General features: G+C 39.5%; 3 protein-coding genes across 9 annotated transcripts in view; 2 read left to right on the forward strand and 1 right to left on the reverse strand.

Annotated features, from left to right (window-relative positions):
• qsox2 (quiescin Q6 sulfhydryl oxidase 2) overlaps positions 1 to 4388 on the forward strand; it is a 15611-nt gene extending 11223 nt beyond the window's left edge. Inside the window, exons 8-12 of the mRNA XM_058375285.1 lie at positions 339 to 468; positions 545 to 667; positions 1545 to 1695; positions 1924 to 2112; positions 2229 to 4388. Of these exons, the coding sequence (XP_058231268.1) occupies positions 339 to 468; positions 545 to 667; positions 1545 to 1695; positions 1924 to 2112; positions 2229 to 2710 (1075 nt within the window). The 3' untranslated portion in view covers positions 2711 to 4388. The remainder of the gene's footprint in view (positions 1 to 338; positions 469 to 544; positions 668 to 1544; positions 1696 to 1923; positions 2113 to 2228) is intronic.
• A 3754-nt stretch (positions 4389 to 8142) lies between these two features.
• LOC131343013 (nucleus accumbens-associated protein 2) lies at positions 8143 to 20108 on the forward strand. 7 transcript variants are annotated; one of them, XM_058374352.1, is made up of 8 exons: positions 8143 to 8348; positions 8684 to 9528; positions 9622 to 9798; positions 9919 to 10024; positions 10272 to 10369; positions 10950 to 11478; positions 12421 to 12455; positions 15324 to 18882. In XM_058374352.1, the coding sequence occupies exons 2-8, from the start codon at positions 8724 to 8726 to the stop codon at positions 15575 to 15577; spliced, it is 2004 nt and encodes a 667-aa protein (XP_058230335.1). In that variant the 5' UTR covers positions 8143 to 8348; positions 8684 to 8723; the 3' UTR covers positions 15578 to 18882. The 7 variants fall into 7 exon arrangements, with proteins under 7 accessions (XP_058230335.1, XP_058230339.1, XP_058230340.1 ...); XM_058374356.1 differs by having other exon boundaries at positions 8684 to 9522; XM_058374357.1 differs by having other exon boundaries at positions 8144 to 8348; positions 18771 to 20108.
• Positions 12010 to 13287, reverse strand: LOC131343015 (xenotropic and polytropic retrovirus receptor 1 homolog). The gene is made up of 3 exons (XM_058374361.1): positions 13024 to 13287; positions 12607 to 12825; positions 12010 to 12481 (listed from the first exon to the last, which is right to left on the reverse strand). The coding sequence occupies exons 1-3, from the start codon at positions 13140 to 13142 to the stop codon at positions 12424 to 12426; spliced, it is 396 nt and encodes a 131-aa protein (XP_058230344.1). The 5' UTR covers positions 13143 to 13287; the 3' UTR covers positions 12010 to 12423.
• Positions 20109 to 21350: the final 1242 nt, after the last annotated feature.

Consider the following 21350-nt stretch of genomic DNA (forward strand, 5'->3'; position numbering starts at 1 on the left):
CTCAGTCTGACTGTAGCTGTGTCTCCAATGATGTATAAGGTGACGATTTTTTAGTCCATTTTTTTTAATACTTAGTTATTTCTGATTGCCATCCAGTCTGTCCTGAACAGACTTTTCTGACCATAACAGTAAAAATAAAACTCTCATATCTTCGCTCCAACTGACTTCCTTGTTTTCTTTAACTATTTGACTCTTGGATTTTTTTTCCCCTCAAATGCTGCAACTACTGTTTACACAACACACAGGGTTTCTGTGACTGTACAAAGAATGTGATATGAGGCATGTGTTGTTCAGTTTCTGATTGGGTGTCTGTTACTAATGATTTTTTTTTCTTGTAGGTCTAAAGTGTACATGGTAGACCTGGAGTCTGGCTTGCATTACCTATTAAGAGTGGAGCTGGCAACTCGCAAGACCTTAGAGGGAGCAGAACTGAAAATCTTCAAAGACTTTGTCACAGTTGTGGCTAAGGTAGGACCTAATAATGTACTTTTTTCAGTTATTGTCTATTGTGAACTCTACTGACATCTTGTACCTCTGATCTCAGCTGTTTCCTGGACGCCAATCTGTGGTTAAGCTTCTAGAGACACTACTGGAATGGCTGATCAGTTTACCACTGGAGAAAATTCCTTATGAAGCCATTTTGGACCTGGCCAACAACAAGATGAGGGTGAGAATCAACTTGGGCACAACATTATACCCCAGCAAAATGAACATGGATTTGAAAAATATAAAACAGATTGTCATTTTAGTGCAGTGAGAGTTCAGTTTCTACCCAGCAACTAAAAGTCTTTACCTGCCTAAACAAGTTATTACTAATTATTACAACAGTAACACATTATAATTTAAGCCATTTTCACACTTAGTCCATATTTTTAAAACTCTGCCCAGGGTTAATCCTGTTTCGGTTTTTGTTTATTTACTATGTAGTTACTAATATTTATTTGTTTTGTTGTTTTTCCCAATTGTGATTCACACCAGTTTGCATGAAGGCTTTTAGGGAGCTTTCACACCTGTTAGTCCACTGGCCAAGTCTGACACTTTTGTTTGCTATGTTTATGTATGTTAAATATATATAAAATACACACTTATCATTCACTTTATTAGGAACACCTGCACATTAAGCCAGTCATGTGCAAGCAGCACAATGGATAAAATCATGCAGATACAGCTCAGACAGCTCCTGCCGATGCTGAAGCTCTTGACCTGTGTCTGCATGATTTTATGGATTGTGCTGCTGCTGCTGCATGGCTGATAAATGACCGCGTGAATGCACCTACATTTCTATCTTCATTTCAATTAAAACTGGGATCACTGTTTAAGGAGCACCAGAGATTGGTCTCATAGACTGCATCTGGATTAATAACACCTTTCACATTGGACTAGTCATACCACACTGTCAGTGCGAATGGCCTCAGGTTAAGAAGAATAGTGTAAAAATTGCCTCAGTTTCAGAACTCATCTGCACCAGAGATGTATTCAGCAGACATTTTGCTAAATGAATTTAATTTGCTGAGTATCTGTTGCACTGTGCTGTGTTGTGCCAGATCTCTGGACTACACCTGAGTGAGCGTGTGCAGTGGCTGGGCTGCCAGGGCAGCAGTGTGGCACTTAGAGGATACCCCTGTTCCCTTTGGACCCTCTTCCACGTGCTCACTGTGCAGGCTGCCAGCCGACCGGACGCTCTCGCCAACACCGGTATGAGGAGCCAAGCACTTTCAGCTTTCCTCAATTAAGTGGCTAAAAAGCCTTTATTTAATATTAAGTACTCAGATAAAGCATATGAGTTGTAAATGGCCAGTTTCCTTTATTAGGATTGAAGTTGGTGGAATATGGACGGATATGATCGGGGTGTTTATTGGAATTTTTGCTGTAGTTATGTTCATACTGAGATTTTCCTGCTTGATAACTTTGACTCTTTCTCAGCGTTGGAGGATGATCCATTGGCCGTGCTACAAACAATGCGACAGTACATTGGAACATTTTTTGGCTGCCGTGAGTGTGGAAAGCACTTTGAGGAGATGGCACAGGAATCCATGAGTCAGGTGAAATCTCTGGATGAAGCAGTGCTTTGGTTATGGAGGAAACATAACCAGGTTAATGCAAGACTAGCAGGTAAGCTGCAGAAATGAAATATGGTTTGGTGGAATAAATTATTTGCAATGTTAAGATTCTAAGAATTGTCATAATGTAATCCAGTAATGCAAGCCACTGAATTTCATTCCATCTAGGGTCATTGAGTGAAGACCCCATGTTTCCTAAAACACAGTGGCCCACTCCTGACCTCTGTCCAACATGCCATGAAGAACAGGATGGGCTTCATGTGTGGAATGAAGACATGGTCCTTGCGTTCCTCAAAAAGCATTATAGTGCCACCAACATCTCCCCCAAATACACCACTGATATCCATCCAGACGCCGGCACGGTTGCAGCTAACAAAGCCACATCAACCCCGTCCAGTGTGCTTAATAAAGGGTTGAAGCCTCCTCCGGAAAGTGATCCAAAACATATGAAGCAAACCGATAAACATGAAACTTTAGGCATCCAAAAGGAGCCTAACATCCCATTCTTGGGACTGGGCTTTTCCGGTGTGGACATGAGTCTGTGTGTGCTGTTGTACGCATTCTCTTGCGTCTTTCTCATGCTCATGTTCTTCTTCTTCCGTGTTCGCTCCAAAAGGTGGAAAATCAAAAACCACCGACCGTATGTATAGCAGTCAAATGCCACACTTGGGAGAAACATCAGTGTAATATAGGAAACTCCTACTAGGTGTTGAAGGATTTTTTTTTTTATTTATTTGGTTATTGTATTGTTCTGCTTTGTGAGTTTTGCTGTGGTGAGACTGTTGTCCTAATGGCGAGGCTGATTTATGAATTTCATAGAAATTAAGATCATGTATCTGACCTACTTGTAAGGTCAAATTCTAAGTGGATGTTTTTTCAGACCTGATACAAGCAGAGGTGATGTTTAAAAGGTCAAAACTGTTTTACAAATATTTTAATCAAGACTACTGTGGTCCAAGAAGTCTATTTTTATGGAAATAGTATGTATAATGGTATAACATTTATAGACATTTTAATGAAAAAGGGTGTGCCCCAAAATGCAAATTATGGAATTGTTTACCCCATCAGTGAGGGTTAGCAGCAAAGCTACCCCTGTTTAGATCATTTTCCTTCGAATCACCTGCACTTGAAGTGGAAAAAAGTCATAGAAGTTTTGTTTGTTTCATTTAACTCCTGTATGTGTTTTAGAAGGCAATCTGTACTATGAACCTTTGGCCTCTTTGTTAATGGCCTTTATAGGACCTCATCATTAATTCAGTTCACGTAGTGTTCTGTGATGTGATGGGACTCTCCGTTGTGTGCCAATGTACTGGACCATTTAACTTTTACCTTGCAGCTTGATATATTAGTCATCCATTGAACATTAGTGCATTAAGCATTATTTCCTCAGGCTCACTAGATTTTGTAGCTCATTTTTCAAACAGTGATGCAGTTCACTTCAGCTGATTTTGATATCTGTGTCCACATTTCCATCTCTGCCTAGTGCTTTAAAACCAAAACAGTGTGATGTTGAACCTGTTTTACTAGCTCAGTTTTTCAGCTACTGTGAAAATGATGTTGTGGTATCTCACTGAAAGCACACTTAAATTATTGATATGGAAATTGACCGTCTTAATGCATCTAATAGGATGATAGGAATATGATAGGAATTGCTTAGCTTGACTGGTGAATCAGGACTAATTCAGCTGGAATTATATATTTTATAAATATTGAATCATTAGAGGAATATTCACTTGAGTACATAATAGTAAAGGATTATGACAGCTTTAATATCAGATCATAGGTTTTAAGTTTGTCTTGAGAAGCTTCAGGGTCTAAAGCCATTTTATCAGGTAACCTGAAGTCCTTTCATCCATGTGCACTACGAACAGTATTTTTATTTTTTGATCAGGATGATTTTTGTGTAGGAATTATTTGTAAATACTAGAACATTTTGTTTCCGTTCTGTTTCCATTTGCAGCATTTGATGAGCTTTCCCATTTATTTATCTGCATTAAATGTGAACTGTTTTTAAACATGTTAAAGCAGTCATGTAATTCAATGTGCTTGTTTTGATGGATTAGCCTTACTTCTGTGTTAGGAGGGTAGGCACACAAGCCTCTCTTATATTCATAGCTACACAGAAAAGTGGCCTTTTCAGCTGCTACAAAATCACACTGTTTTATTTTTCAGTAGTTTTAAGAATGGATATTTTTATGTGAAGAATATTTTTGGAGTTGTCATGTATACCTTGTTGTGTAGTTGGTCTCGTTCTCAAAGATGAATTACAGCATTTTTATGATAAATTGTAACTTGTTTGAAAAATAAAATGTTTATTGGTCTCAATCATGAATGTGTTACTGACACTTTACACGACGCATGGGTACAACCTTTTGTGTCCTTCTGTGGATGGTATCACACCGGCACCCTAGATATGCCAGTGGATGTTCTTCCTCAGGTAGCCTAAAGACTGTAATTGCAAAAAACAGTTCACAGGCATGTCTCCATCCCTGAACAGTTGGTTCAAGGTTTCTTCCTCTCATCATCTCCTTGTCACTGTCACCTCAGGCTTGCTCATTAGAAATAAATTACAAATTTTAATTTAATTTTTTTTCTCCAGATATCTCTAATGGTACTTTTTGACAAAATCACTATATAAACAGAATGTATTTGAAGTGAATCAGTAAAAAAAAATATAATTAAAGCAAATTTATATATACTTTAACTGTGTGGGTGTGGGAAGCAGAGGAAAGTTAATTTAAAATAAAGATTGCAGTGGCTCCCCAGTGGCCATCAGAAAAGCATTCATCTTATTGTTGTGAGATTTTGGGTTCGAATGCCACAGCCATCTGTGGCTGGGAGTCCTAAAGAGCAACATGTATGCAGAAGAAAGCAGATAGTGTTTCTGTTTGGTGTGTTACGCTGCCCTGTGGTGCAGCATGAGCAGCAGTTCAAGGATGGGTCTCAGAGCAAGCATATGCTAGAGATCACCATCCCCAGTTGGTAGCTTTCATGTGATAGGTGAGAGCTGGGTGAGAAATGGCAAGTGGGGGGGTGGGTGGGGTGCAGAAAACTGATTAATTGAGCAGAATACTACTGGAAGGCTCTAAATTGAACCATTTAAAATGTGGGTCCCCATTTTAAAAAGTCTACTCATTTTCACTGTCAAATTCTCAAGCTTTTTCTCTTTCTCTTTCTCTTCTTTTTCAGTACTTGATTTCAAATCAAAAGGGCAGTATCTGCTAATAGTATGTATTATGTATTAACAGTTCAAGAAGTCATTTACACCTCACTTCATCATCATAGTCATGGAGTTGTTGTAGTCACCTGAAGTATCAATAAAGAGGAGCTTGTCTACTGTTGATTAATGATCTATGAAATTTCACCCACAAAACTGGATCAGCCAAAGGTTGTTGAACAGATGGTCAGCTTGAATGAGGTACTGTATATGCAGTGGATATGAATAGTGGCACAAGCATATGAACAGACCTGAACAACATGTACTCATTAAAAACCTTTTTCCAATCTTCAGTTGCCCAGTGTATTAGGCTCACGAACACTCTTACATTGGATTTTTTTGGCCAAGAGTGAAAACATGTAGTTTTCTGCAGTTGGAGCCCATCTGACTTAAGGTTTTCGAGTTGTTTCAACATGCTTTTCTGCTCACCGCTGTTCGAGTTACTGTAACCTTTCTGTCTGCTTGAACCAGTCTGATCATTCATGTTTTTTGTTGTCTGCACCATTCTGTGGAAACTCTTGAGACTGCTGTGCATGAAAATCCCAGGAGATGGCACTAACAACCATGCCATTCAAAATAACTGAGATCCCCATTTTCCCCATTATGATATTTCATGTAACTGAAGTTCTAGGGATTCATCTGTAGGATTTTATGCATTGTGCTGCTGCCACAAGATTGGCTGCTTGGACAGTTGCATGAATGAGTAGGTTTGCTGAAGTCTCATGCTTTATGACAAGAATTGTGTAGAACTTGTTCGAAACTAGAGTCTGGGTTTCAACAGGTTTTCTTTTTTAAATTCTCATCACAAAGTTATTATTTTAATATTAAAAACTGAAATATTATCTAAATTTTGTTGATCTTGTTTCACAAAATAGAAACAAACTAGTTCTATAGGACTATAAAGCCTTATATAGAACCACCACAACCCTGACCAGGCAGTTACTAAGGAGGAAAAAGAAACAGACCTATGTCATATGCCAAGTGTGAATTATGGCCTAAATGGTGTCTTATACTACTTTGTACATATTAAGTAACAGATACACATATCTGATTCACATAGTAGATAGGATTTCCACCAGGTGATTAAACAGATTATGTTCTCTTTGACTTTCAGGTACGGATGGCTGTCATTGTCAGAATTGTAATCTGAGATATCCTTTGTTGTTGTATTATTATTATTTAGAGATCTGCTGGGTTTGTAGTAAACTCTGTACAACCATGATTAAGCTAAACTCACATACACTCTCCTGAAGCTGTTTTAAGCAAGCTGGAAAAGCATAGCAATCACAGTAGCTAAGGTCTTCAGCAAACGTCAGCAAATTTGCTTGTAGGCTCTTTTCTTAAAACAGTCTCTCTAAAGTTGTCAAAAAACACACACAAAATCAAATAACAGAATCGCTAAGTTGGCAAAAAGAAAAAAGAGCCAACATATGGCTTCCTGTTTCCTCAAGGGGGCAGTATAGAGGCACTACTCTCCCCTCCACAGCTCAGACTGCAGTCTCTTTTCACTAGGGACATCATACATGTGACCATGCAGTCTCTTTTTTGCTAGCATCCTGCCTGTCAGCTTTATAGCTGTTGATATTGAGTCTCTCTCTTCAAGAACAAGTGAATGGTTGTGTTCAGCTCTCTGGAATAGCCCAAAATCACTAAATCAGTGTTGCAGAGATTTGCCTAAAAGTGAGAATTATTGACTGCTTTAAATAATTTTTAAAAGTTTGATGAATGCCTCTGATCCTACTTCTATGCTTGAAACACGGAGTGAAGTGAAATGTAGAATGAAGTCAGCGTACAGTTTATGAAGGAAATTGTCCACCTTATGTTGAAACATGGTAAGATTTGATGGAATTGGGGTGGGAGGGGGTTGTGACACAGTTTCACAGTTTTTCAGAAGACCAGACAGTCAGGTGAGCTCAGCTCTTGCTGCACTTACAAGGGCATATGTCTGATAGACATCATTGATATAAAGCTTTCCCTCTAATATTAGACACGCAGCCAGCATGTTCCTGACGTTTTTATGTTTCTCTTAAATAGTGCTGACTCATGCTCCACTGGCGTCTTAGCCTTAAAAGGCAATGAGTCAAAGGCAGGGCTTCAGTACCCCCCTTCCACCCCCCCCTCCACTTTCACATCTACTGTGCTGAGTGATGCTGCTTTACCACCCTAGTGCTGCTCCATATAGTCTGCCTCACACTGCAGTGGTTCAGCTTTCCGTCTCACGAATAATGACAATTTCACAGTCTTAACACTTTGTCAAAAAGCCTGCTCTTTGTCATTTTTAGGTAGAGACATGACGGCAGAAGCAGTTTGGAGGCTGAGTCTGCACCTGCTTTGCGTTTTTTCCCCTCATCTGGTTCTTATCGGAGGAGTATCTGTCTGATGCCGTGTTGGCACATCTGATTGGGTATGCAGACTCTGTACTGAGCATGCCAGCCTGTGACAGGGACTGCATTGCAGCGCTGCTCGCCTGGCACGCTCCATTTGTCTGCCTTTAATGTAAATAATCGGAGGTGGGATGGGGAGGGGGGGCTCCTGATGGATTATGTGACTGCGCCTGTTTCAGTCTCGGAGGATGACATGAGACGAATTCTCCCATTTCTCCCCTCTTCCCCATCTCTTGATTGCTCTAATAAAAGTAAGCCATTGCTCTGGCTTTGCCCAGCTTTTTTGTCTCTATAGCACATGCACGAGTTATACTCTGCAGGGCAATTATCTGCATCAGCCTCATTCTCTCTCTCCCTGTTCTCTTTTGCTCTCTCTCTCTCTCTCTCACTCTCCATGTGTCCTTAAATGACTTTCTCTCAGTCTCCCTCCCTCCCCCTCTCTCCCCCGTCTCTGTGTCTGTGCCTATAGCCTCTCTCTCCCGCTCTGTGACATACAGTAGATGGTGCATCGATTGCACACAGACGCTCGCTTTCCCTCTTGCTAGGAAGTCCTGTGTAGAGAGGCGAGGATGGATTGAGACACATCTCTCTCTCTCTCTTTCCTTCCTGCTCTCCTTCATTCTGCTGAGCTAATGTGAGGAGCCAGTCTGCCTTCTCTATCCCTTCTCGGAGGATTCTGCTCTAGAGGTCAGGTAGTGGGATGGTGGGACAGGGAGGGAGGGTAGGGCTGGTGGGTCAGTTTGCAGCTTCTTCTGAATACTTCTCACAAGCTAATTCAGAGTTACTAAACATATAGTCTGTGCTAGTGCTAGAGGAGAGAGTGTGGCGTTTAGTAGGGGAGTTGCTGTGCAGTATTTTTCCTCCAGGTTTCTATTTCCTTTTGGTTGTCCTCTGGGATACGAAACAGCCAGGATCACAGCAAGTTCTTACTTTTAGGAATAAGGTCAAATACTGTTTTTTGTTCTGGAACTTTTTCAGTTTGTCCTGTGTACTGATATTCTGTGTGGACTGTCATCTTGCAGATGCCCACTGGGAATTCTGAGGAGATCTGAAGCTGGCGCAATGTCTCAGCTCCTGCACATGGAGATCCCCAACTTTGGCAGTGCGGTGTTGGACAGCCTGAATGAGCAGCGGCTGCTGGGCCAGCACTGTGATGTGGCCATTATGGTTAATGGACAGGCCTTTAAGGCCCACCGTGCCGTGCTGGCTGCCAGCAGCCTTTACTTCCGTGACCTCTTCAGTGACAGCAGCCAGACTCTGTTCGAACTGCCCTCTTCGGTGGCCCCGTCCTGTTTCCAGCAGATTCTGTCTTTCTGCTACACGGGCAGAATGACGGTGACAGCCAGTGATCAGCTCATGGTCATGTACACAGCCGGTTACCTCCAGATCCAGAACATTGTGGAGCGTGGAATGGACTTGATGTTCAAGGCCAACGCTCCATTCTGTGACTCGCAGACATCTGCCACAGACGATCCTCCCAGCCCAAACAACAACAACGCCTCACTGTTGCTAGGCGACCGGCCTACGGCTGTCTGTAAAATTAAAGAGGAGAAGCTGGAGACCCCTGTGTGTACTCAGAGCGGTGAGCTCAAGCAAACTGATGATGATGCCAAGGGACTCAGGAGCAGATCTTTGAGGGGGAGTGCACTTTTCTACACCACCGGTGCAGGAAACGGGACCCTGAGTGTGGTTCACCCATATGAGCACTCATCAAGAGATCACTCAAGCCCTGGAGCCTCCAGCCTGCCCACCACGGACAGCCCCACTTCCCATCAAAATGAGGAAGAGGACTTTGAAGATGACTCATATGACAACCTTACCAGTGGGAAGATCTATGGAGTTTCGGCCAGTCTCTATGGCAGTAAATGTCAGAATGGATGAAATCTTAATATACACTTGGCTGAACATTTAGGATTGAAGGCCCTCTGATACTATGTGTTTGTCTCTCCTCTCCTCCTAGTGCATGAGAAGATGGAGGTGTCCTCCCTGCCTCCATCCCTGGAGAGCCGCTTCTGCACGCTGCTCGGAGGTGACAGAGAAGCTCTTCCTGCAGGACTTATCAGTCAGATCGGCTACCGTTGCCACCCTGCACTCTACACGGAGGGAGATCCAGGCGAGAGGCTTGAGCTAATTGCAGGTAAGGCCTCAGCTTTGCAGTTCTATCCCATTTCAGAAAATGCTTATCAGCTGACTGAGTAGGATAGCATGCTTACAAAGTTGAAACTTCATTGTTTCTTTGTTGCTGGGGTTGTGAAAGGATCTGGTGTGTTCATGACACGTGGGCAGCTGATGAATTGCCACTTGTGTGCTGGGGTCAAGCACAAAGTCCTTCTCCGGCGCCTGCTTGCTGCTTTTTTTGACAGGTCTGTAGAGTGTCACTGTTATGTAAACCTTGAGTTTGTTTGGTTTTTTTTGCTGTGTATACCTTTGTTGTTTTTTTTTTAATCAAATGAATGCTAAGTAAAATGCCTAAGATGGAACCTATCAGAATATCAGCAGTATCTGCAATATAGATTTTCAAAGAATCAGTGATGTATGTGATAAACATGGCTGTTAGTGAAATGTACATTGTGTGCCCCTCTGTGGCTGACTGTGGTATGACAACTGCAGGAATACACTGGCAGACAGCTGTGGGACAGGCATCCGCTCCTCCAATTGTGATCCCAATCGCAAACCTCTGGACAGCCGTATACTCAACACAGTCAAACGTGAGTCATCTGTAGTTCCCTATGTGTATATGACAGTGTTTATTTTAAATTGTCAGTATTGTTGGATAGTAATCTTTTTCCAAAGTGTCCAGTGTGTAAATAGTGGAATTATTCATGTAGAGCAGGTTAAGTCCACTATAAAATTTTAAATGTGCAGTTTATAATGTTTAACGGTATTTCTGAACCTAAAAGTATCATTGAATTACAGAGCCTTAGGAAAACCGATTCCATGAGCTTGTCATGGTGGACATGTGGATGTTTATTCATTTCAGGCTACTGTTTACAATATTCTGGCCTGAAAATTAGCTAGCACACCACCCACCCCCACCCAGACACAGCTACTCAGCCCTGCCTTTAATAGGCAACTCATAGGCATATGTAATGTATTTTAAACAGAGCTTAAAGGGACATTTGGGGGAAGAGGAAGGCTTGTGTATATTTTATTTGCAATTTCACTCAAGCAGCAGAGGACTCTAAAAATAACAAACAATTCAGCTGGTTAATATTCATATGATTTCTCCAGTTTTTATTCTCTCTCTCTCTCTCTCTCTCTCTCTCTCTCTCTCTCTTCCCACTGAAGTTTACTGTCAGAACTTCGCCCCAAACTTCAAGGAGAGCGAGATGAATGTGATCGCTGCAGATATGTGTACCAACGCACGCCGGGTTCGTAAGCGATGGTTGCCCAAGATCAAGTCTATGCTGCCCGAGGCTATTGAGGTGTACAGGGGCTCTGTGGTGTTAGGCCAGGTAGATGGAGTTACACAGCCCAGTCCATCCTTCCTGTTTGAGTCTGACTTCAAACACCTGGCCCAGGCAAACCTGACTCTGGAGCAGCATCTCTACGGTGACTGCAGAGAGACACTGAGAAATCACTTTCCTGGAGCCGTCATGGAGGAGAGAGCCAGCACAGAGACAAACAAGGGTGAAGCGCTGCGAACACGCTCTGCAGATAATCCAGAGGATGTGGCTCCAAGGCATCTGGAGAACTCAGAGAGAGAAGGGACAGTCCTCGCCCTCAACCCGGCCAGTAAGAGAGTTGAAGGGGACAGTAGCAGCCCCAAAAGCCAGCCAGAGGAACAAAGTGAAGAGCGGCCACTGGTAGAGGACCAGTGAGTTCTCCTTTACTACACCATTCTAACCTCATCTATTCTTCAAACAAGGAGTGCTATCACTAATTATATGGCTTCATGCCACTGAAATAACATGTCAAAATCTGCACGATGGACATTGACATGCAATGAATATATCAAAGAACTTTAATGACAAATACAGCATTTTGCAAAAAGCTGTAAGTGCTAAAGCAGTAATTTATCTTAAGTAATACTCTCTCTCTTACATGCACACACACATACACACACCCACACTCACACACACACACACACACACACATACACACATACACATATGCATATACACACATATATACATAAATACATGCGAACATCCGACTGAGTGGATTGTTATGCATGTGATGCTCAGCATTTTACTGACTACTCTCCCTCTGAATGACCCTTAAAATACAAATGGACAACTGGTTCATGTTCATGGACCGATGCATGGCAAGAAAAAAAGCTGAACCTGTTCATTAACACAACATACATTGCTTCAGATATCAAAGCTATACTGCTGGGTTTGGACTATAACAGGAGGAGAGCATAGAGATACTTTATTAAAAACAGCTGACTGTGGGACTGCTGACTTGAACACAGAGTAGGAAGCAGAACAGAGAACATCAGTTCTCTGGAGAGAGAAATGCTGGACTCTCACTTTCTCCTCCCATGCTCTTTTTTCCTCTTTATTCGCTTGGGCTCAAGCTGCTATATTGTACATGCTTGCCTGATTTTTGCATATCAGCTGGTCTGGAAAATTGAATTACTGGTGGATTTTGAAGTGAAATAAAGGAAAGTATTATTTTGAGGGAAATATTAGTACTTGCTTTTTCATCTACTACACATGTGGACTGTAATCATGACATTTTACCTTGCTGACTAAGCACCTAATCATCATTTATGTCTGTGCCCATTTTAAGGCCTCCTTTCTCATCCTTATAGACATTATGTTGACTCCATCGCTGGGCTTCCTACTGGTAAGTTTGTTTCTTTAACTTTTGATCTGCAAAAAGAAAAACAGCTTGCTTCCAAAAATGTCTGCAATTAGTTATTATCTGTGTAAAAACCATACCTGTAATCTTCTACTTATGGAAGTATAGGTAAATTAACATTGGTGCAGATAATCACCTCAGATATCTAAGCGGTGAACAAGTAGGTTTACGGTGTGAAGTACTGGTTTCCTGTTGGATGATAATCGGCTCATTTGGATCCTTCAGCTTGTCAATCAGGATCTGCTGTGGCAGGTTTATTGGACTAGCAGGCAAATCAAAATCACGAATGGCCCGACACCGCCTGCAATTTTTCAGGTGCTCATTTTCCAGCCGAAAGAAATTCCAGATTGAACGCCTGTAGGATAAAAAAATATATATAATAAAATAAAATTAAATTAAATAGTTTTCTCAGAAACAATATTTAAAGTAAATGGATTTTTTAAAAACATTCATTCTTAAAGCACAAGAGTCAAGTTACTGCAATGGCAGGATTAGCCTGAACAACTTCAAGAATCAATACATTTTTAGTGCCTTACTGTAAAGTAAATCTAACCTGAGGACCTCCAGTGGAGCCAGTATGGCACTAGCAGTAACAACAGCATCTGAATCCTTCATCTGAGCCAAGAGGATATTAATAGCCCAGGAGATCCGCAGTAGCACATCTGCTAACATGGCTGCATAGTAATACACCTAAAAAGCCACATAAAGAATGTTGAAAAATATCATTTGTTGAAGTTTAAATAAAAGAAACACCATAACAAAAAGTGTTCAGCCATGATTAGATTAAATAACTGTCAGTGTGGAATGTCCATTTATATTCTAATTTTACCCAAGCTATACTTCTATATATAATAACCTATCTAGAAGTATTGGATGTATCACATTACACTGCAGCTGAACAGTGCATCTCAATACGAACCTTTAAAAAAAAACACAGTGTTGTTGATTGTGAGGATAGATTATATTTTTGTTTTTTTATGTTTTTTATGTTTTTTTTTACCTCTTGGGAGAAAATTAGCTCCTCTTTCAGAAGTCCATTTCCTTGTAGCAGTCCCCAGTCCATCCGCAGGTCCCAGCTCACAGTCACTATTACACTTATGCAGGTGGACATGGCCCACAGGTATAGATACACATACACACTCTCCTCCACAGCAGGATCAGACTTCTCTAAAGCACAGAGATCATTGTGATTCTATCCAGTCTACACACTTTGGTCTAACTGAAATAGAATTTTCCTTATCCCACTACCCTGATGTGATAATGATCACTGTTTCACTTAGTATAATATGATATACTAATAAGGTAATAGACACCTTATGCACAGTGTTCCCAAGATCCACTGTGGTGAATGTCTGAGTTAATGCTGTTACTAATAAATGAATGAATGAGTGAATGAATGATTGAATAAGGTAATATGGGCAATGTTCACAGAGCAACATAAAAGGTTCATAAGCGCTTCCTGCTGTCTAACATAAATCAGAAAAAAGACAATTTTTCTAAATGTTTCAACAGCTGCAAAAAAGAAATAATATAGATATTGCGCTGTCATAAGGCTGTTATGTTAGAACATTGCAAGAAAGAAAGAAAGAAAGAAAGAAATAGTGTTAAAAGTTAGTTAAGATAATTACGCCTGTTGAAATAAGGCAATATATATTTTTATATAGGTTTAGGTAAGCCATATCATGAAGGTACGCTATACGGCCAAAAGTTTGTGGACAATGCCCTGTTCTTGTTGAACATCGAACTCCAGATTTAGACCCCCTTTGCTGTTATAATAACCTCCATCCTCTGGAATGGCTTTCCACTAGATTTTGCAGTGTGAATGTGAGGATTTCTCCCAACAGCCCCAAGAACATTAGTAGGTCAGGAGCTGATTTGGGACGACGAGTTCTGTAGTGAAGTCTGTGTTTCATCCCAGAGGTGTTCAGTGAGGTTGAGGTCAGGATTCTGTGCAGGACACTCAAATTCTTCCATTCCAACGCTTCAAACGTCAATCCATATCTCAATCAAGATCAATTTTACAATGCATTGCACAGGGGTATTGTTATAGTGGAACAGTTTTGGGGTCTCATAGTTCCAGTGAAGGAAACGTGCAATGCTACAGCACACAGAGATATCCAATGCGGTTGTGTGCTTCCATCTTTGTGGCAACAGTTTGGGGAAAAACCACATATTGGAATGATGGTCAGATGCCATAAAACTTTGGCCATATAGTGTATCATTTACCCCTATTAACAACCACTGTTAAATGGTCTATTACCCATGATATTAAAAATAAATAAATCTGCATTTAAATCTGCATAGCAGATCAGAAGGAGAATATTTTACCAAGCAGTTATGCATTTTTATTAAACCCTGGAGCACAGTACATAATACATAGCAATTCTGGTTCCTCCATTTCCCCTAGGGTTTTGTGGTATTCATTCACAGTCAGGTGGAAACTGAGACAATTCCACCACTTTAGTAATGCAACAAATTCTTCCTTCTAAAAAAAGTAGTCATATCTTTAAATTGCCAATTATACATAGAAAGTTGTGAACGTTTAAAATAGATACACTGCTCTTAGATTTATGTGGACAGGTTTTCCACTTCACAGAGAAATGATTCACTTACTAGAGACATGATAGATTGAAAATAGGTTCAAAAATTCTGGAATATTTTGCTTCAAGAATGGTAGTAAAAATGTAAGCTTTAAATTTACAACGTACAGAAACCGGATATGTCTCATTTATTTTCTTATTTTCATTGTATTTTTAAAGCAGTATAAATTGTAGAATGTATAAATACCATAAACAAAGAGAGACAGCCACTGAAAATTTTACATAAATTTCACTACCTCTTGCATTGTTGTAGAGACCTGCAAAAGTGACCATGAGGAAGACAGTGGAGTATTTGCCAGCATTAAGGAGATGCACTTTGTTTCCACTGTCCCAGAAGTGCCTAAGACACTGAGCAAACCTCAGCCATGGCGGGAAGCACTGAATCAGACATATGACTACTTTGCTCTGCCTTTCCAAGTGCACACTCTCTGGAACACATACAGAAACATAAACACATATGAGATAACACAGGGAGTGAGATTGCACAGCTCCTGTTCTCAGTTCTAAATTTACACACACAGTGAAAAAAAACCTTGAACGCTGCTCCATTTATTAACATGCGCTTTGTTTAAGTAATAATAACCTGTGTGAAAGGTGATAAAGAATTATAATCGTCAGCAAAATTCTTTCACGTTTTTGTATTTTAATCGGTTGTCTAGAAAACAGTGCACGATGTCGGATTGCAGTGATCTAGAAATTTTCTGCACCTCTAACCAGAGAGCTGCCATCCTGCAGATCTGCCCAGTTTATCTGAAAGGTGAAGCACAGCAGGTCCCACAGGCTCAAGATAAGTGGGCTCAGACTGTTGAGCTGGTCAGCTAGCCAGCAATCTGCAAACCCAACAGGCCAGAGAGGTGCTGTCAGGACCTTCCACTGTGGATACACAAGAGGAGCAGTGCTGCTACAGCAAGATACAATACATCATGGCATCTCACTCACACACTAAATTCACAGGTGGAAAATTCTCCAGAACGGAGAACTGCACTGTAGCTGTTGTGTTTATCATTAGTGACAGGGAAAAATCTCAATAACGAAAAGAGGGTCAAATGTTTGCAAAAAGACCAAAACATACTCTAAAGGAATTCAGGCTATGTTTGTTGCTGTTGCAGTATGATTATGATAATAAGAGTCTAACAATAAAATATTTTGCCTAGCTGCTTAGTGCCATATGTCAGGACTAAATCACTTTTTGTATAATGATTTTCTGCACTCATTAAAGCAAAGTGCTTTTGTCTGGGATAGTTTCTCCCATTATATAAACAATAATAATCATAAAATAATTCAGCAAATCTTAAATAAGTCAGCCAACCTTAAAGTGCTTGTATTTGTATTCAAACTTGTATTCATGATAAGCATGTTAATGAAAGAATCTTTAGCTGTTGGTTTAAATCTATGAAAACTACAGCAAACAAATTAAAATAATAGTTTGGCATACTGAACAAACTAGGAGAAAAGGTATTTTAAAAAGTTTAAAGACAATACAATATGTGGTTATAACAGTAGGTCTACACAATGTGAGCTTTGGGTGAGTTGTTCTTCATAAGATGAGCGAGAAATGAAGTGGCTGAGGCTAAACATTTTTATACAATATAAGGACGATTTCGTGATTAATAAGGAACTTAAACGGCAACCAGTGAGAACTGAATAAGGCAATTCAGTCTAACTTCTTTTCCTACTAAGGGCCCAATTCATGAACAAAAATATTTAACTTATTGATTCTATCTTATCATTCTATCATTAAAACACTAAAAAACACCCTCCAGCATAACAACTACCACAAAGAAGGCTTCAGTTATCTCAACAAGAAATATTTGATCCAACTACCCCTCTCTATTTAGTCCAGACCTACACTACATGGCCGAAATTAATCCGGTTCTGGAAAAGGATGTTTATTAAGGTGATCTGGGTGTGAAGGTCAGGTGTCCAAATACTTAAACTGGACTATAAGAGAGGTGACAGAGTGGGTCTTTTGTTTTTGTCATTTCAGCTATTATATAGCAGAATAAAAAAAAAAAACTGATTACAGAAGGTAAGACACAGACAAAACAATATTATCTGTAAACTGCGGGATATGAACAATACAGCAGGAGTACAGAGTTTTCAGTATTCAGTTTCAGTGATTTCAGTAGTGTTCCTAGTACTGGATGATATTATAAATTCACAGGATGGTATGAGGAACTACATGTTACTGATTAACTACAGAAGTGTTGAGGTGAACCAGATCGTCAAACCATCATAAGCAACAGCATATGGAAGTAATGTAAATATTATAGTATCAGCATGATATCTGGAATGTCATATATTACCATCACAGATAGGAACCAACGGCGAGACCAAGAGTGACAAGTAGACGTGGGGTTTAACAGCAAGAGCAGCAGAAGACTGTGGAATATGAGGGGGTGAAGCTGTTGTGGGATTGGCATGGGTGAAGGATGTAGCCAGGCCAACACACTAATACAACAACACACAGCCAAGTATCCTGCCATCTGCAGTGAATACATAAGAAACATAAAACAAAGAATTATACACCATCTAGATATTCTTTCATAATTACTGATTATTCATGATGGCAGAATTGACACAGACTTAATAATACTGAGCTCATAACCTCTAAAACATGATGGTATGATAAGTGATGTCTTGGATCCAGTTCAAAAATGAGAATGTGATTGATTTCAGATCGTTTCCAGCAATACATGGTTAATCCCATCAGTGACAGGAACTCAATCAGTAGAAAACTCCCTCTGTAGAGTTGTAGCAGTGGCCTCAGATGCTCTAGATGTGATTCATTTGATGCTTGTATATGGCATGGAGGATTAGCCCAAAATATAAAAACGAAAAAGATATAAGTGGAAAAGCGACAGTTACTTATGACCACAGTAAAGATTTAACATGGGCATACCACTAACCTTTAAAAGCAATAAAAGTTATCAGTGCTATAATGAGGCCACAGGTGACACCGATTCGAAATGTTATCCACTGTCCAGCTGTCTGCATGAAAAAGCAGCATGAGAGGGTCCTTTTAACAATCTGTAAAATGTTAATGAATGAAACTATTTCTCTGTCTCTAAAAGCACTGTAATTAATAAACACTCATTAAAGCAAAGTCAGTTCACAAATAGTTTTCTAGCTTAGCTTATCTCAATTTATTTATGGTTCTCTACTTGACGTAAATCATCAGCTTGATAGATTTGATAGTTCTTACTTGTTCCATTCCCCTCGGTGGGAGTTCAAGCCTCTTCAGAGCTTTCTCTTCGTTGCCACCCTCAAGCTGAAGCATAAACGTCTGTGCAATTCAGTGCACAGAAATCATGCAAATAAATATACAGAAGGGAATCATTTAATTGAAAGAACAATTTATATACATCAATATATTCTCACCTCTAGTCTAAACATCATTTCCTCACAGCTACCTCGCTCAGTGTGTAGTAAAGAAGTGTCTAGTCTTTCACTTCTCCACTGTAGGCCACGCTCAGATGGAATTTTTGCATCATACTTTTTTGTAATCTTATAGAAACCTTGGTAGTTTAGCTCCTGTCATCAGAAAAATATTGTGAGAAGATGTTTTAGTGACCAACATTTGACCAATCAACAGAAATGACTGTACCATTACCTGATAGCTCTGGAGAAAGACCAGACTCATATAAAATTCCCCTACAGCCATTTTAAGTTTATGTAATTCAGACTTTTTCCTTTGTAGATGTGTGTAATTCTTTGGGGAGACCGGGACATGTCCAGATCCTGACACTCCTGCTTCCGAACCATCTAGAGCAACAATCCCAAATGTGGACAGCCTCCATTTTGCCTCAGATAACTTTTCTGAGATAATGTTACAAATCAGTAGTACAATTACCACAAAAACATCCAACCAAAAAGAAATGCAAGCAAGAACTTTCTCAGTAAGCTACCTGAAAAGAAGAGGTTCACTTTCTTCAGCTCTGTGTCACATTTTTTGAGGAACTCCTCACATACTGGAAAATGATGACTGTGTCCTGCAAATCAATACATTATCACTGAGGTTAATAAAAGAAAAACAACAATATTGTGAAATGATTACCACTAACATGAGCCTATAGCTATTCCACTCTCTTCCCCGATAAACACTTAATTATGAAAGTGCATTAATTATTCATTTTCCCCTGTATTGTCTTTGCCATTGTGAGAATAGGTTTTGTGCAATAATAAATGCTATGAGGTTTTCTGTTACATTAAGAATAATTTATGAGATTATAGCATTGTCTTACTGAAAGAGCATAAACTGTGCTTTGAAAGCTGTTATCTCTTGAGAGGACATGGCATAGCAACTCTAGTCAGCTCTGCAAAAAGACTTATTATCAGAGTAACACTTTTAACAGTTTGTTGCATAATGGACGAAATACATTTTTGTGGATGCACTTTTGAATGTTACTTACTATCAAATAAGATGTGCTGTCTGTGCTCCCTGGTTAGAATGGAATTCAGCTCCTAAAATTAATTTGGTTAGTCATTATAGAAAACATATAAGCAATCAAAAAATCAAAAGTCTTGTTGATATTTTTCACAAGCAAAATAAATGGAATTATTTTGGATTATATAACAACTTACCTCATAACAAATATACTGCTTCCTCCACTCTGGGATCATGTGTGCAGTCAGATATTCAGAAAAGCTTATATGTGTTATTGGCATTTTAGCTATCAGGCAATATTATTGTATATTTAGTCTGAGCCGGTTTTAGACTATGCGAGTTTGAAGAACAGAGAGAGAGAGCAACAATGAGGGAGAAAGGAGAAGGAGGTGGGCCCAAAGGCTGTTACAGTCCAAGAGCACAAAGAATCACTATTCTCATCTATAATTCACCAGGTCATCTCAGCATTTAAACACCCATGGTCAAATAAATAGTGCACCCTATTTTATAATTCTCTTGAGCTGGGTTTTTGTTGAATGTTTATTCTACTAATAATGCACTCTTTGTGAAGCTTTACTATAACCTGTCAAGAAGCTCTTCATGGATGAAGCACTCTTTCAACACTGCCAGAAATATATTTTTGTAAATAAGTAAGGTGAATTTCTTTAAGGTTTTTTCAGAGATTATAATAAAAATAAATAAATTAATTAATTAATTAAATAAATAATAATAATAATAATAATAATAATAATAATAATAATAATAATAATAATAATATAAAACAATTTAAAAATAAATATCAAGTGGTTGTTCTTTACTGACAGAAATAAATGTGATTTATTTCAAGCATTTGTGTTATTTTTAGCCAAGGTTTCTGCCAGTAGAACAAGACTATTTCAAGCCTGACATTAGTAAAATGTCTTGAAATAGGCTTAAAAATGTTTATCATAATATCATATGTAAAGTCCAAAACACACAAACTTGCTTTTTTAGTAAAAATAATCAACAATGACGTGTTGCGATTCAGACTGGCTTGAATAAGAGTTATTTTTACTACCAAAAAGTGTTTCATTCCTCTTCAATAAGATATTTTCATTTATTAAAAAATGGCAGCTTTTAATTTTTGTTCATTTATAATCAGGTTTAAAGTTGTGTAATGTTCACAAAACTAGTTAGCGGCTGATAGCTGCTGCCTTGCAACTGGAATTATTGCCAGAGAGGCTGTTATAGAAAAGTGGTAAAATAAGAAATATTAGATACACTATCTGTACCAGAATTATGTAGAAACCTTCACACTCATATGTGGGCCTTTCCCAAACTGTTGGCACAAATGTGGAAGCACACAATTGTCTAGAATGCCATTACCTTTTCCCTTCCCTAAGATTGCAACTGAAGGGTCCCAAACCTGTTCCAGCATGATAATGCACAAAGTGATCCATAAAGACATGGCTGATGTGGAAGACCACAGAGTGGCCAGCACAGAGCCCTGACCTTAAAAGGAATGCTGACTGCACACTAGGCTTCCTCACCCAACATCAGTGCTTGGCCTCACTAATGTTCTTATGGCTGAATGGGCAAATCCCCACAGCCATGCTCCAAAATATAGTGGAAAGCCTTCCAAGATAAGTGGTATCCAAGGGGAACATAATCTGGACTGAGATGTTCTTCAAGCACGTATATGCATGTTACTCGTACAGATGTCCACATACCTTTGGCCACATAGTGTATGTAATATTTAATTCGTAAAGAATCTTACATAAATTAATGTTTTAAACCGGGATTCAAGAGTTTTCACATTTTATCACAGAGTCATCATCAGTGATATTTGTTTCTGTGGTAAGGACCTACAGTTAGGTTGGTCACATAAAATGAACACAAGCATTGAAAGATTAA

The sequence above is a fragment of the Hemibagrus wyckioides genome, linkage group LG22, assembly GCF_019097595.1.
Source record: "Hemibagrus wyckioides isolate EC202008001 linkage group LG22, SWU_Hwy_1.0, whole genome shotgun sequence".
In the NCBI taxonomy this organism is placed as follows: domain Eukaryota; kingdom Metazoa; phylum Chordata; class Actinopteri; order Siluriformes; family Bagridae; genus Hemibagrus; species Hemibagrus wyckioides.